Raw genomic sequence first — 15,878 nt, 5'->3', positions numbered from 1 at the left:
AGGTAAAAATCCATCCAGTTTGAAAAGTGAAGAAACTATTTGTGAAATTCAATGAACCTTCATTAAAAATTAATTAGTTCCTAGAAATTAGCAATGCATACTGAGCACCCAGGTCCAGGAACCATTTTTGTTATCTCCATATTCAAACTTAAGTTTTGTGTCTCTTTATCCCAAGTTTTGTGTTTTCTCCCAAAACTCTTTCACCTCTTTGATAACATAAGCTCACAGTGCACTCAGCTATAGATAGCATATCAGTTGGCTCTTAAAGATTCATGAAATTGTAGTTATTTGCTTAAGTCTAGAAGGAATGTAGTGAATGTGGATTTGTCCAAAAATTGCATTATCACTATAGAGAGAAGATGGGGAAGGATACAGAGATATGAGAATGTGTTAAAATCCTCATAAAATCTAAATAACCAGCATTAAACGGAAATTGTATAAAATTGATTAATCAAGATGAAGTCATATATACACATTACTTAGAAATATACAGGGTAATTAGTAGAGTAACTACAAATTTTGAAAATATCTCTAGGAAATGGAAAAAGAAGGTAACAAGGTTAATTGTTTTGTTTATTTTTAGTTAATAGCCTAACGACTAGTATTACTTTTTATAATATTAAAATTAAATTAATATTATATCTTAATAAATAGCAATTCTAGTTCCCAAAATATCACAACCTTTAAATAAATGTATTAAAGAGGTAATTTTTATTAATAATGAGCAAATTCCTGAAATATATGTTGGCATTTTGTGTATTAAGACATTTGTATAGCTAGAACTAGAATCCTAAATCATGCTGAGTACCTAGAAGTATTAATAGAGTACTATGTTCTCCATGTAAAAAAAATAGATCATTTTAAAAACTCATCCAAACTAATTAGAACAAATAAAAATTTATCCTAGTTTAATTTCATTTACTAACAGCAAAAAACAAGGCAAAACTTTCTTCAGATACAAGGTAAGGCAATTTGAAAACACAAATGCAAAAAGCACAGTTAGTAAATCTGCTAATGATCCTTAATATTATCTGTTAAGACATTGTCATGTAGCTGCTAGAATGTAACCTCAGTTGATCAAGTTTCTCATCTAGCTTGTCTTTCTGGAGCCTAGAAGAGAGTTGGTATATAATATGGGAATGAAATATATTTGTTAAATGATTACTGAAACTCAGTAATATTTTGTTTTGAATATTACATCATTTAAGAAGAAAACTAATTGATGAGTTTTTCCTAAAATATAGTATATACTTATGCAAAATTAAATAGAATATAACTTTTTCCTCTTGAACCTATGCCTATTGGTAGAACATGCATGAGTCTTTTGGTAGGTATGCTTCTTTGTGAGAAAGATAATGGAAAACATACTCAATTTGCTTATTATTCCTTAGGCCTACTACTACTGTGCCATCATAGAGGATGTGATACTACGCTTTGCTTGGACTATCCAAATCTCAATTACCTCTACAACTTTGTTGCCTCATGCTGGGGACATCATTGCTACTGTCTTTGCTCCTCTCGAGGTTTTCCGGTAAGCAAACCATTGAAAAGTTTATCAAAGATTCTTTCTACCAAAAAAATGCCCAGTACTTACAAATTTGATTTTAATATAACTTATTCTTAAAAAGTTTAAATTTCCAACTTTTCTCAAACTTCTCATCAGCCCCAGAGTTGGAAAATCCTATCTAAAAGACTTAGAGGTTAATTCTTTCTTCTTCTTTTTTTTTTTTTTTTTAATTTTTTTCTTTTTTCTTTTTTGGTACTGGGGATAGAACTCAAGGCACTTGACCACCCCCAGCCTTGTTTTGTATTTTATTTAGAGACAGTATTTCACAGAGTTGCTTAGGACCTCACTTTTTGCTGAGGCTGGCTTTGAACTCACGATCCTCCTGCCTCAGCCTCCTGAGCCTCTGGGATTACAGGCATGCACCACCACACCTAGCAGAGGTTAATTCTTATAGTTAAAATAATTATTGATGATGATTTAAAGTTTTTTTTAATTCATTTGAGAGTGATAAATTAAAATTGGGTGTTAGTTAAAAAGAAATTTAAATATTTTGGGACTATATTTTGCAGTTTGGTAGCCTCAGTTATTCAGACAAACTTTCTCACTTGAAAGTGGCAAAAATGCTGGATAAAAGATTCAATATGGGGGCTGTGGTTGTGGTTTAGTGGTAGAGCGCTTGCCTAGCATGTGTAAGGCACTAGGTTTGATCCTCAGCATCACATAAAATAAATAAATAAAATAAAGGTATTATGTCTATCTACAACCAAAAAAAAATTTAAAAAAAAAAAGGTTTAATAAGTCTTCCGAAAGTATCAGTGCTCTGCCAAAATAGCACAAAATCTAAGTGAAAATAGGAACCCCAAGATAAACAGAACACTAAAGCTACTTTTGCACTACTAAAAATTTACTAGATCTGATGGCTTTGGGATTCAGAGTGATTGCCAATTTAAATTTATATATACCTAATAACATATCTTGGAAATATGTAAAATAAAAGTTGAAAATATAGAAAGCAGAAGTTGACATTGCTAAAAAGTATAGGTAGATGAATTTTAATGGAAGATTTTTAATGTATTTCCTTTAATATAGATTAATAAGTAGTTAACATGATTTACATATATAGAACATTGCATCCATAAACTACTACACAAACATTTTTCTAAATGCATATAGGACACTTACCAAAATTAAGCACATATTGTACAATAAAAGAAGTCACAACAGATTTCAGATGATTCAAATCACAGAAAGATAAAATTCCCAAATATTTAGAAATTTATAACCTGAGGATCAAAGTTGAAATTATAATGCAAATGTCAGAATATCTTGAATAGAATGAAATTAAAAATATAGCAAAAGGAAAATGTCAACTGAAGTTAAAGCCAGCCTTAGAGGGTGTGTATATTGGAAAAATATATAGTGTAAGAAATTTAAAAAAAAAAAAAATACTAAAACAGCAGGTCAAACCCAGAAGAAAATATGAAGAATAGAAATTGATGGAATAAAGAAAAAAAGGCACAAATTATTTTAAAAAATCCTAAAGATTTCTTTTTAAAGAGTAAGATGATATTAGAAGCAACTTTATATCTTAAATTTAAAAATTTAGACAAAAAATGGCCAAATTCCTCAAAAAGCATAATTCACCAAAACCAATAAAGAAGAAACAGATAAGCTGGTAAACTTGAATATATTAAAGAAATAAAATTCTTACTAAAGTACCTCCCACAATAAAAACTCCAGGCCCAGGGAATTCTTCCAAATATTTGAAGGTGAAATATTACCCTTTACTAAGAAGATGCTTCAGAGAAAAAGGACAAAAAAAGGTAACACTTTCCAGTTTGTTTTTGTGAAAGAGCATTTATTACTTAAACCTATAAAAATATTCTAAGAAAATATACTAATCTGTCTCAACCACTGTATTGTCTTTGCAATATAGTCTCAAAAGTTCTAATAAAATATTAGGTAATGAATCCAGCATATTAGGTTCATCTAGAAATATAATACTTAACATTCAAAAATTAATATAGTTTACTACTTTAACTGAATAAAGGGGTGGGGGGTGCAGAGAACCTCTCTATATATAGAAAAGGCCATTGTTAAAAATCAGTACCTGGCCGGGACTGTGCGACTATCGTCCCAGATACTTGGGAGGCTGAGGTAGGACTTGCACTTAGGAGTTCAAGGTGAGCCTGGGCAATACAATAAGGCTCTGTCTCAAAAAAGAAAAAAGAAAGAAAGAAAGAAATTTTAATCAATATTCAACACCTATTCATGAAAAAAATATTTTCCACATAAAACACTATGAAATATCCCTTGAGCTTAGGAATGAGGCAGGTATTTACCATCACCATTTCTATTTAACATTTTGCTCGAAGTATGGCTGGTATAGTGAGGAAAAAAGTTAATATAAGGATTAGAAAGAAAAAAATAAAACTACTCACTGACATGATTACATATACAGAAAGTTCAAAAGAGTTTACAAATAAATTATTAGATTTTTCCATACCCCTCAATACAAGGAATACATTTGAATAACACTAGAATATATCAATTACCTAGACATAAATCTAATGAAAAATTTATGTGTGTAAAAATTGATAATTTATATGGAATCATAAAGGATCAAGAATAGCCAAAACTATCCTGAAAAGAACAAGATTAAAAATTTATACTCTCAGATACAAACTGATCATGTAACTATAGTGAATAAAATAGTGTACTATGTTGATGAAAGGAAAGTCCACTGAAACAGAACAGGGAATTTAGACGCATACCCATGTATATATTGACACTGCCTGATTTATGTCAAAGATAACTACATAACATAGGAGAAAGACCTTTTTTTAAAAATGAGTTAACTAACACCTGTAATCCTAGGGAGTCAGGAGGCTGAGGCAGGAGGACCACAAGTTTAAGGCTAATCTTGGCAACTTAGTGAGGCCCTAAGCAACATAACAAGACCCTGTCTTAAAATATAAAAAAGTTTTAAAAGGGCTTGGGGATGTAGCTCAGTGGTAAAGCACCCTGAGTTCAAACCCCAGTCCACCCCCTCAAAAAAATGAGTCAACTGGATATCTATATGGAAAAAAATAAATATTGAATTCTACTGTATACTGTCTACAAAATCAAGTTAGCATAATAGGGTGCTCTAAAGGTAGCTTTCAGTGAGTTATATGGTAATTAATAAATTTCATATTTCTAGATATTAATTACGTAAGATTTTCATTTGATGATAATTAAGCTTGCATACTTCTGATTTATAAACTTTTATATATGTATATTACATAAAATAAAAATGCTTATTTAAAAAAAAAAAGCAGCCAGAAAGTTTACCTTTAAAGGAGTGGCAGTAGACTAACAGCTGACTTCTCAACAGCAACAATGAAAGTCAGAAATCATTAAAATGAAATCTTCAGTGTGCAGAAAAGAAAATGAGAACTCTTCACCCAGTGAGAATCTTTCACAAATGAAATGATACTAAGATATTCTCAGATAGGTGTATAACATTTCTGAGTCAGGGTGGGCATACACTGCCTGATAAAAATATAATCAAAGCTGGAAACATAAAACTAAAAGCCTGTAAGTTAAAGAATAACTCTGGAATCAGTGTTCTTGTAGCTATCAGTGTTCTCTCCAGAGCATTTTTCCTCTTTCTTCCCTTCTTGACTCTCCCAAATATCTAGGTCTAGGGCCTGAATCTTATATCATGCCACCATCTCTTCCACCCACTTCTTTTTAAGTTTTTTTAAAATTCTTGGTAGTCTTTTTTAAGAAATCATTTGCTTGGTGGATATGTTCAAAGTATGTTATTTCATGTGTGAATATCCAGGGTGAAACCCATAATTCTGTATAATTCAAATGCAACAATAAAAAAGAAAATTAAAAAAAAATGTAAAGAACTCATTTGCTTAATTTTCTGTCACCCATTTAAAACAAAAACAAAACACTTTAGAATCTTCTTACCCCCTCCAACTTTGCCCATCTATCTGTTCTTCTTTATGACAAAATTCTTCAAGAAATGTCTACACTTCCTGTTTCCACTCCCTCTCTCTCTCTCCATTTTTATCATCTGCTATTCAAGTATTTGTTCCCAATATTCAAACTATATCATTTTTATTAATAACTGTACTAATGATGATGATGATAGAGCAAATGCTATATGTAGTACCAGTTATGTCTCTGGCACTGTTCTAAGCTCTTTATAATTAATAAGTTATTGAATCCTCACAACAATGTTATAAAGTAGCTTCCATTATCCCATTTTACTGATGACCCTGAAACATAGGCTAAGAAACTCATCCAAGATCATTATAGCTAGTAAGTGGCAGAACCGTGATTTGAATCTAGACAGTCTCCCAGAGTTAAAGCTATTACACTTGTGATAAAAGCCAACTTAAAGCAGGAAAGATTTATTTTGGCTCATGGTTCAGAGATTTCTGTCACCTGACTCCATGGTTTCCAGGCCAGAATGTGAGGCAGAACATGGGCAGGTGCATGTGATGGTGCAAAGCTGTTCACCTTCAGGCAGACAGAAGGCAGAGAAAGAGAAGGAAAGCAGCAGGGATCCCAGTATACTCTTAAGAGCAGGCCCACAATGAGTATATTTTTCTCCATGACTTGCTTACTTATATTCAGATTTTTTGCTAGATGCATACAACTCTCCTTCACCAGCCATATGTCACACTTTGTGCCCTTTTCCTGCTTTACTTTCCCCAGCTTTTCATCAGTTGATTTTTATATCTGTCTTCACCATAAAATAAGAACAAAGGTTTTATCTATCCCATTCAATGCCTTTTCCTCCCTTGCAGTTGGCATTCAGTAAATATTTGTTGGATGAAGTGAAAGAATGAGTAGTCTAAAACTGCTTTCCTTTTGCATAGTCCACTCTTATTTTCCCACCTCTATGCTGTCTTTCTCCATTTCATTTAAATATTCTAGCTCTTAATTCCTTGTTTTGTTTTCATCAGTAAAAACTTGATATTCTGGGAGCTTTACAGATAGTAGTAGTATATTCAACTTTCATAATTAGTGTGTTTGCTCTACCCCATTTTACTAAGGCGGTTTGTGTGGAACTTTTTCCGCTTGGAAAACGAACATCTAAATAACTGTGGTGAATTTCGTGCTGTGCGAGACATCTCTGTGGCCCCCCTGAACGCAGATGATCAGACACTGCTAGAACAGATGATGGATCAGGATGATGGGGTACGAAACCGCCAGAAGAATCGGTCATGGAAGTACAACCAGAGCATCTCCTTGCGCCGGCCTCGCCTCGCTTCTCAGTATGTATAGCTGCTACTAGTGTAAGGCATTCCTCTGTTTTTTAGCATTAAGTAACATTAGACTAAGAAGCTATCAAATTAACAATGGTTAAATGCCTGAATGAAATTACAGGCATTTAACCATTGTTCACCTACAAAAAATAGTAATAGCAGTTTCATATGATCCAACTTACAGAATGTCTTAGCGCATATAGGGCCGGGTTGTGGTTCAGGGGTAGAGCACTTACTGAGTATGCATGAGACATTGGATTCAATCCCGCACCATATAACAATAAACAAAATAAAGGTGTTGTGTCCATCTATAATTAAAAAATATTTCTTAAAAAAGAGTAAATGTTATTAGTGCACTAATGAACATTACAAGGTACACTGGGGACAAAATTGTTGGGGAAGGATTTACTTGACTCTTCAGTTGTTTTGTATAAAACTTATACAGTTATAAACTATAGGAATCGTGTCATCTTTGTAGCCTTGATTAAATTCTTTAATATTATTTCTCTTTTATAAATTGGGATTAATACAGCCTGTGCTCATACAGTGATTAAGAGGATTAAGTTCATTATCACATGGAACTTACTCCAGTTCCTTCACAGAAAGTCCCCAATAAATATAAGCAATGGCTATTTTATCTTATTAAATACCTACAATATTTTTATCAGTCATTGACTTTGTATGTTCCCGAAATAATGAATGTAGGATATATGGTGACTGCATTTGAAGTTTAGAGATAGTGGATAGCACAGTAGACTGAAATGAAGGAGGAGATTTAAGCATGAGCAGCAGTTTGGAGGCGGATAAGGAGTGTTTGAATAGGCTAGAACACTATCAAGGTAGAAATAGTGAAGACTATCAAGGTAGAAACGAGGGGCAGAAAGGAAAACCATGTGACAGAACTATAATGAGAAAATTTTAGTTGACTAGATGAAATATCATCAAATATCAAAAAGTTAAAGCTTGATCTTGTACATGGGGGAAAATCACATTTTTTTCATAGAGAAAAGGTAAGTAGCACAGCAGGCTGGAAGAAAATGCTATATATAGTCTAGAGTCTTCTTGAGCTCCTGATTTTGAAAGTCTAATCCTTATTAGTTACCAGCAGAGGGCAATCTGAACATACACAATTTCCGTTTGAAAAACACAGAGACCCTTTGGCAATAAATAATATTCAATTTCAGGTTTTTAGTGGGAAAACATTGAGAATTTAGGTTGCAACCAAGGAAAGACATTTAGATTGGAATAGGTTATGTGTGATGGAGAGAGAGAAGGAAATCTAAAATAAGATCTTAGTTCTTACGACTCATGCAACCTTTAGCACATCCTTAACCTTTTGGAATTAAATTTCCCCTTCTGTCAAGTAGGAATATTAACTGTTATTTCCCCAATTGCTACTTGACTTCATGGACTCTTAAGAAGTTCCAGAATACTTTAATGTTACCTAATCCCATTTTTCAGCCAGTTTAGGAATCCCTTCTGTATAAAATGAATAGATGATCATTTTATGCTGATTGAAAATCAACATTGTTAATGAACTGTATAATAATCTGAGGGACCTGGTTTTATAGTTGGATAATTATAGCAGTGGATAGATTATATTGGGTTGAAATGTATGTCCTTATGATTAAACCATGACTTCATCAGTTTGATTCTCATTGGGCTCTCTCACATGAGTCTCCTCCCTCTTCTGCATCAGGCTTTGACAACTATTTGAAGACAAACAACTATCATGCCTTTCCTTAGGTCTTGTCTTCTGCTAGCCAGCTCCTAGTTTTTCAGGCATACTTCAAATGGTATTCTTTCTTTCATCCTGATTTATTTGTTTATGCTTTATTGATTTTTACATCTATTTTCTCACCTGATATGCATACTGAACATAGGGTAAAAGGGATATTAAGTGAAATAGTTATTTTTATTCCTTCCTTAGGGATATGGAAAGGGGCACTCATAAGAGTTTAATGTCATAAATCAAATTCAGTGCTCAAACTCAGATGGTCCTATTCAAATTTCTTCTCTGTTAAACATGTCCTGCTATTGTTCTTATTACATTCCTCTTAGTGTTTTTCTAATAATGCCAGAAATTGAGCATATAACTTCAGGAATAGATCGTCTTGTGCAATAGATGGTACCTGTTTAGGATATATATTAATGGTGGTGAGATTAGAAATGTACCTAACATTGTGAGTGGGTGTGTTTATAATGTAGTAATGAACTAAATGCTTTTCTTTTCCTTTTTTACCACCAGATCCAAGGCTCGTGACACTAAGGTATTGATAGAAGACACAGATGATGAAGCTAACACTTGAATTCTCTGAAGTCTAGATTAACATCCTTGGTTTTCCTACTCTACAATTCTTTCCTCGACCAACGCAACCTCTAGTACCTTTTTCCAGCTGAAAACAGGAGAAAACACGTAACACATTTTCCGAGCTCTTCCAGATCGGATCCTATGGACTCCAAACAAGCTCACTGTGTTTCTTTTCTTTTCTTCTGGTTTAATTTTAATTTTCTATTTTTAAAACAAATATTTACTTCATTTTGCCAATCAGAGGACGTTTTAAGGAACAAAAACATTGTACCTTATGGATTGTTTACAATCACAAGGACACAGATACCTATCAGGAAGAACAGGCACTGCAAGGACCTTCTGATGGGATGGTACTGAGATAGCTTGGCTTCTGCTTGGCCCGGTTTTGACTGGTTGAAACCGGACATTGGTTTTTAAATTTTTTGTCAGTTTATGTGGAGAATCTTTTTCCTTTCCTTCATACCCAGCGCAAAGGCACTGGCTGCACTTGCAGGGAAAGTGCAACTTGGAGCAGTACCTTCATTCATGAAGCTACTTTTTAATTTGATGTAACTTTTCTTATTTGGGAAGGGTTGCTGGGTGGGTGGGAAATATGATGTATTTGTTACATATAGTTTTCTCATTATTTATGAAATTAACCATAAAAGAATGCTATAACTCCTGTGCAATGAAAATGATAACAGTGAAAGATGATGGGGGAAACTAATGTGGATGACATTTATGAGGGTCAGTCCCACATACCTCTTTAGGGAGACAACTTGCACCAGTTTGACTTTTTTTTTTTTTTTCTTTTCAATTTAAGCCAAAATTTTATTACTAAATTTTTAAGTTGCTGCTGCTGTAGAGTATCTCTCATAGCAAGGCACGTATTTCACACACACTTTTACCCCACTGATTGAAATTCACATAAGAGAATCTGATACTTTTTCGTTTAGGAATATTTACTCATATTCCAACCATAACAACTGAAGTTACACTTTATTATGCTTCAGCATGTAGGGTGATTGTAGTGTAATCTTTACTAACTCTGGAAAGCAGGGCTATTTTACTCCCTTTTTAGACAGTTTTTCCTCTGGTCTCACCCATTTAAGCCAGAGTCTGATCAAATTAAAAGTCCATTAATGGGATGTTTTTGAGCATGTGAAACAAATTATCCTTCCTCCTTCATATTACATTTATACAGAAGATCTTGGCAGCCATTTCTCCCAGCAGTGTTAATGCAGGAATTTCATGCCCTCCATGATAGAAACCTGCTTTTAAATTTTTGAGGGCCTAAAACTAGTCAGACATAAAACATATATTTCTTACAAATTTCAGTCTATGATAGTCTATATGCAGTGCCCATTTTCACTTTTTTGTCTCATTTATTCCCTTTCTTCCCAAATAAGCCCTGAAACTATAAGATATTTTACTTTCTTGAATATAATTAGCATTAAATCTATCATCTCAGGCCTGGTGAGGAATGTAGCTCAGTGGTAGAATTTCTGCCTAGCATGCCCAGGACCCTGGGGCTCAGTCTCCAGCCTGGCAAAAATAGTTAAAAATAGCATTTCATTATCTAACAAAATTAACATAAATACCAGGAAAAAGTAAAGTGTGTTTTAATTACCCTTCCAAGACGCAGGTGAAGATTCCAGAGTCACCATCTGTAGACTTGTTAACTTGAACTTACTTCTGTCATTTTCAGCTTCATTTAAGTCAAAGGAACAAATAAGTAGGAAGGCAGCTGTTGTCACTTGTTTTGTCTTAAAAACAAATGGCTACTGCCCTTTAGTTCACCCCTTTTGTCACCAGCTCTTCTTGTGTGCATCATAAATCTTTACTCAACCCTTGTCATAATTCCAGTAGATTACATTAAAGTCACTGTTATTACCAAAATTATTCTAATTAACTGACAGTTTCTTTTAAAAGGAGTTTCTTCCATCTTTATTCTGACAACTCTCCAAAATTTCCCTTTGTTCCCTTTCTGAATCAAGATTTTTTTTTCTGGAAAAAAAAAATCATACAATTTTGTGGCCTCTCTTGCTTTTTTGTTTGTTTGTTTTGCCAAGTATGCCCTTTGTCCCAAAACTGAAGAGAAAGTGCTTATTAAAAAAAAAAAGAAAGAAAGAAAAAAAGTTAAATAAATTGAATCCTTGATAATAATCAGTGGTACCAATTTAGTGATCCTTGTTGGATTAAAGAATGCATTTTTCTATTTAGGATTTTTTTCCCCTGATTATTCTGGGTTTTGTACCTTAAAACTATGAGGGAGATATCACTGGTCTGTCAAGCAATAGCAGTAATTATCCTGAGGATATAGAGAAAGTCCAGTGACCAGTCATCTCTTATACAAATAAAATTGGTGATATTAATGTGTATCCAGAGCCATTTGAATTGTCAGCTTCATTCTCTATTAGTAAATTTAAATGATGTCACACACACAATCTTACACTTAGCTTCTGGTATTTCAACCCCCCAGTGTTTCTACTTCAGTGTATCCTATGGCCGTTTCGGTCTTTCTCCAACTCTTATGATTCTAGGCTCTCATCCATATTACTTCTTAATATAAAATACAATGATAGAATGTATTCTCTGCTGCATTTGTCCTACTGGCATAGTCTACTCAAAAATAGGCATATGTAACTTTCAGCTTATCATGACAGATGCTCAAATATGTATTTAAACACACAGCTCCACATTCCTTTTAAAGCTGTAAATAGAAAAAAGGAAATTTCTCATCAAGAGACTTTGGAAGACAAAGTATATATTTAAATTTTTTCCTTCAAAAAAGTCTATATTCATTTTTCTCTCCTCAGTTGTATATGCCTAAGCAGTGTGAATGCTCTGTCCTACCTAAAATTTTACTGGAGACTCCTGTACACTGAAACTCTCAATGGCTTTCTTAAAAACAACTGTCACAGAGTCATTTTACAGTCTAACCAAAGGTGAAAGAAACTTGATCTGATTTTAGGTTTAAAATTCTAGTTTTATTTTTGAGAGCCACTCAATTTTTAATATCAGTTAAAATCCTACCCCAGAAGAATGAAAAGGAAGGTGTTTAATAAAAAATTAAAATTTATTTTTTATTTTATGATAATATGGAAAGCATTGATGTACATAGAGAAATGGAAAAACAGAAAAGTGGTTTATTATGCACAAATGAGTGCCTATATTTAAGACTGCCCATACCATTATAACAAATAATTGGCAATTTCATATCATATAGAGAGAAAAAAATGGTCAAAGATTAAGTCATCATTAATCATGATGGTCATTTTTAATTTGGAAGAAGTTGAAACCCTACCTGCAATCTTCTTTTCCAGTACTTTGTTGTTAGACTCCTTAAGTGAACTGCGTAAGTTCAGATTCAGAAGCAAGGGTATAGGAGGAGAATGCCAGTAGAGACCAGTATAAACCCTTAAGGAAGGAGAATGGGGATCCACAATTCCTAAATATACTAGACATGAGATTTCTACTATTTAACTGAGCTCTTACTATGGCAATTTGTTGATACATTGTATCTTTGCCCCATGGTTTGACTGAAGTACATTCACAACTAGAGGAAACAATTCATCCATTTCTGAAGTGATAAACTAAGGCAAGATAAGAATAGAAGAAAGTCACCTGGTACTGAGTCAAACAGCAGATTAACAGACCTTTAGTTGAAGAGGAGTAAATTAATTTTGGAAATAGCAAAATACAAGAGGATATTGGCCCTTGGCAGCAGAAGCAGGGTGGCGTAGGAGGTACGTGAGCCTAGTATGCAGGTATTAATCTCCATCCCTCACCAGTAGTTGTTGTGCTGCCCAGAAAGAGCTGCCATTACTCTCCTATCATTATTTTCCATTACTTTGTATTATTCACAAAATTGTTCTTTATCCCCACGTGAAATTTTCTAAGCAGGTAACTAGAACATTTTCTTATTCTAAAGAAAAGAATTCAGAAAATAACCCTATCCGTAGTGTTATTTTATTCAGAAACTTGGGATTCTTGGAAATGATTACCACTATATTTGATAAACACGTTTCAGGTTATTGTTATTTTAACAGTTTGCATAAAAAGTGCCTAATTTTCAAAAAATAAGTACTTCTTACTATAAACAACATATTGAATTTTTTAAATTAAAATAGCTTTTTAGGTTAAAGCAAAATCATGTTGAATCCGTGGCTGTCTCAACTACAAAAATCACCATACTTTTCTCAAATCTAATAAGAAACCAGTACATTACAGATAATATCTAAAGTGACCAGGTGAAATAGAAGTTTTGGTAGGACTTTTGAAAAAGGTAAAGAAAAATAAATTACATCAGCTTAGTTTTTTTTTTCCTCCTTGATATAATTTTTTTTTTTTGCTCGTCATTTTAAAGTTTTCTCAATTACTTATACATACACTTCTGCATTTCAAATGTCAGTCTTGATACTAAATCTTAAAAGCTCCTGATTTTCTGTATTGTATTTCAAGTCTTTTTGTTAAGGCAATGGTGATATGGGTTAGAGTTAATTGTATTATAGCGTAAGAAGTGTCTGCTGCTCAGTGTTACGGATCAACAATTTCTAACCAGCATTAACCACACACCAGTCAACAAATATGAAAAAGTAAAAGCATCTCATTAGGTTTGGAAAAGCTTAAGTTAAGCAACATAGGATCTTGTCTGGGAATGGGAAAGAACCTGCTGATTGGTATGGCTCCTGAAACCTTTTTTTTACCGACTGTCAAAACTCTGGCACTGAGTTGCCCCTCATAAACAATCTTTCAGAACAATCTTTCTTATTTAGGGTGGAAGAGGAAGCATGAGGGACAAGAGTTTTCCCTGAAGGGGGGAAAATCGTTATGCTAATTTTCCTTTGAAGTGTGTTTCCTTGTAGCAAAACTTTGGCCTATTTATTATTAAATCAATGCTACCTTCAGTTTTTTGTACGGTGCCATCAACCGAAGGACAATCAAATAACCTATTGTCTGCCTTGGATTCAGTATGTCTGCAAGCTACACAATTTCACCTTGTGTACCTTCAGAACAGTTATGTTACTTGCCTTTTATTCCCTTTTCTCTGTAACATGGCAAATCAGAGGACAGACTGCAGCACTACTAGATAGATGTGGACTTCTAAGAGAGAGCAAGGATTCCACCTCACTGTCCCTTGATTGTTACCTCAGATCCCTGCCTGCATTTCCCTGATTGTCCGTAGCAACACCAGCATGGTGGGAACAGGGAGAAATTGTGGGAAATCACTGAAGAGTAATTATTCATGACACTTATTGCTCCAAACTGCGGTAAAATTGTGAGCCACTCAGTTCATTTACTACAAAACTAAGCTTTATCAGATTGTAAAGATTAATTTCTTGCCATTTTCTACATTAGCACAGAAGCTTGTATCAATGAAGAGTATTTAGGAGAGGAATGGGGTGGGAAAATGTATTTTTCTTTTCAAACCCTCTCCCTCTGTTTCCTTCACATACCCAACCTCCTCCACGCTGTGTTGGTAAATAATACTATGAAACCCTGAACTACCCTTGTCAAAGTAACTATGGATTGTGATTAGTCCTCTGTGGGTGCTTCTTTCTTTCTCTCTTTTTTCTCCCTTGCTTTCTTTCTTACTCTCCACTCTAGTAAATGGAAAAGGTGACGTCAAAGAACTGATGCTTGCTTGGACCATGATGTATCTGTGACTGTGCTCTTAGCTGTCTCCTTTTTCCTTCTTATATGGGTAGAATTCTTAAGACGTGGATTTCCCTTCTTGATAAGTAGGTTAAATGCACAATGTGGTACTGTTTTATAGTTTCTAGATGGTTGTATAAAGCAAAAGTTAATGTGGTTATGTGTTTTTAAAAGAAAATAAGTGATTGGTTACAAAACTTTGTCCTTTTTTCATTATTACAAGCTCTCGGTTTTCTAATAGTTTGCTGACTCCTTTGTCACTAGTGAATGGTTTGTCTTACTGTGTTTTTCTCTCTGGGATTCTTTTTTTTTTTTTTTTTTTTTTTTTTTGGTACCAGGGATTGAACTCAGGAGCACTTGACCACCGAGCCACATTCCCAGCCCCATTTTGTATTTTATTAGAGACAGGGTCTCACTGAGTTGATTAGTGCCTCACTTTTGCTCAGGCTGGCTTTGAACTCATCATCCTCCTGCCTCAGCCTCCCAAACCTTTGGGATTACAGGCATGTGCCATGATGCCTGGCCTGAGAGTCTTAAATTCTTGAACTTGGTTCCCCTTGGGACTTACTAGCATATAAGTTTAGGGAAAACAGAGACTACCATGGTGAAATTTTTTAAAAACATTTTACTAAATTAAAAAATAATTTTAAAGGGCCTTTTACATGAGATATGACTCTAAAGCACTGAGATTAATCCAACAAATTTGGTGGGTTTTTTTTTTTTTTTTTTTAGTAACTCACAAAACAAAGAATCTCAAGTATTAGGTGAAATGATATGTTTAATTACATCTTGGAAAGCTGGACACTTGTCACAACATTTCTGTGCCCTATGTGGGAGCATAGCATTTTCTGCTGAATTTCTCAACTAATTAGTACTTCCAAGATCTGTCTAGAAAAAATTCTAAAATTACCTGACCATAAGATGAATATTCCAAAAATGAAAAGAGAAAAGTAATTTATTCGGTAAAGCATTAAAGCCTTTTCAGGAGCCTGGTGCAGTGGCATACAAAGCAGAAGGATCACAAGTTCAAGGCCAGCCTGGACAAGTTTGCAAGACCCTGTCTCAAAAGAATTAGAGGGCTGGGGATGTAGCTCATGAAAAAACACCCCTGGTTTCAGTCCCCAGTGCAGGGGCGGGGGGTACTTTTTATTTT

General features: G+C 34.0%; 1 protein-coding gene across 1 annotated transcript in view; it reads left to right on the top strand.

The window, feature by feature from the left end:
- The window catches only part of Xpr1 (xenotropic and polytropic retrovirus receptor 1), a 167,135-nt gene extending 152,213 nt beyond the window's left edge, over positions 1-14,922 (top strand). The window contains exons 13-15 of the mRNA XM_076873044.2: positions 1,392-1,531; positions 6,565-6,786; positions 9,026-14,922. Coding sequence (XP_076729159.1) covers positions 1,392-1,531; positions 6,565-6,786; positions 9,026-9,086 — 423 coding nt within the window. The 3' untranslated portion in view covers positions 9,087-14,922. The remainder of the gene's footprint in view (positions 1-1,391; positions 1,532-6,564; positions 6,787-9,025) is intronic.
- The last annotated feature ends 956 nt before the right edge of the window (positions 14,923-15,878 follow it).

The sequence above is a fragment of the Callospermophilus lateralis genome, chromosome 13, assembly GCF_048772815.1.
Source record: "Callospermophilus lateralis isolate mCalLat2 chromosome 13, mCalLat2.hap1, whole genome shotgun sequence".
In the NCBI taxonomy this organism is placed as follows: Eukaryota; Metazoa; Chordata; class Mammalia; order Rodentia; family Sciuridae; genus Callospermophilus; species Callospermophilus lateralis.
The sequence above is the reverse complement of the archived record's forward strand: the minus strand, read 5'-3'. Positions and strand labels throughout refer to the sequence as shown.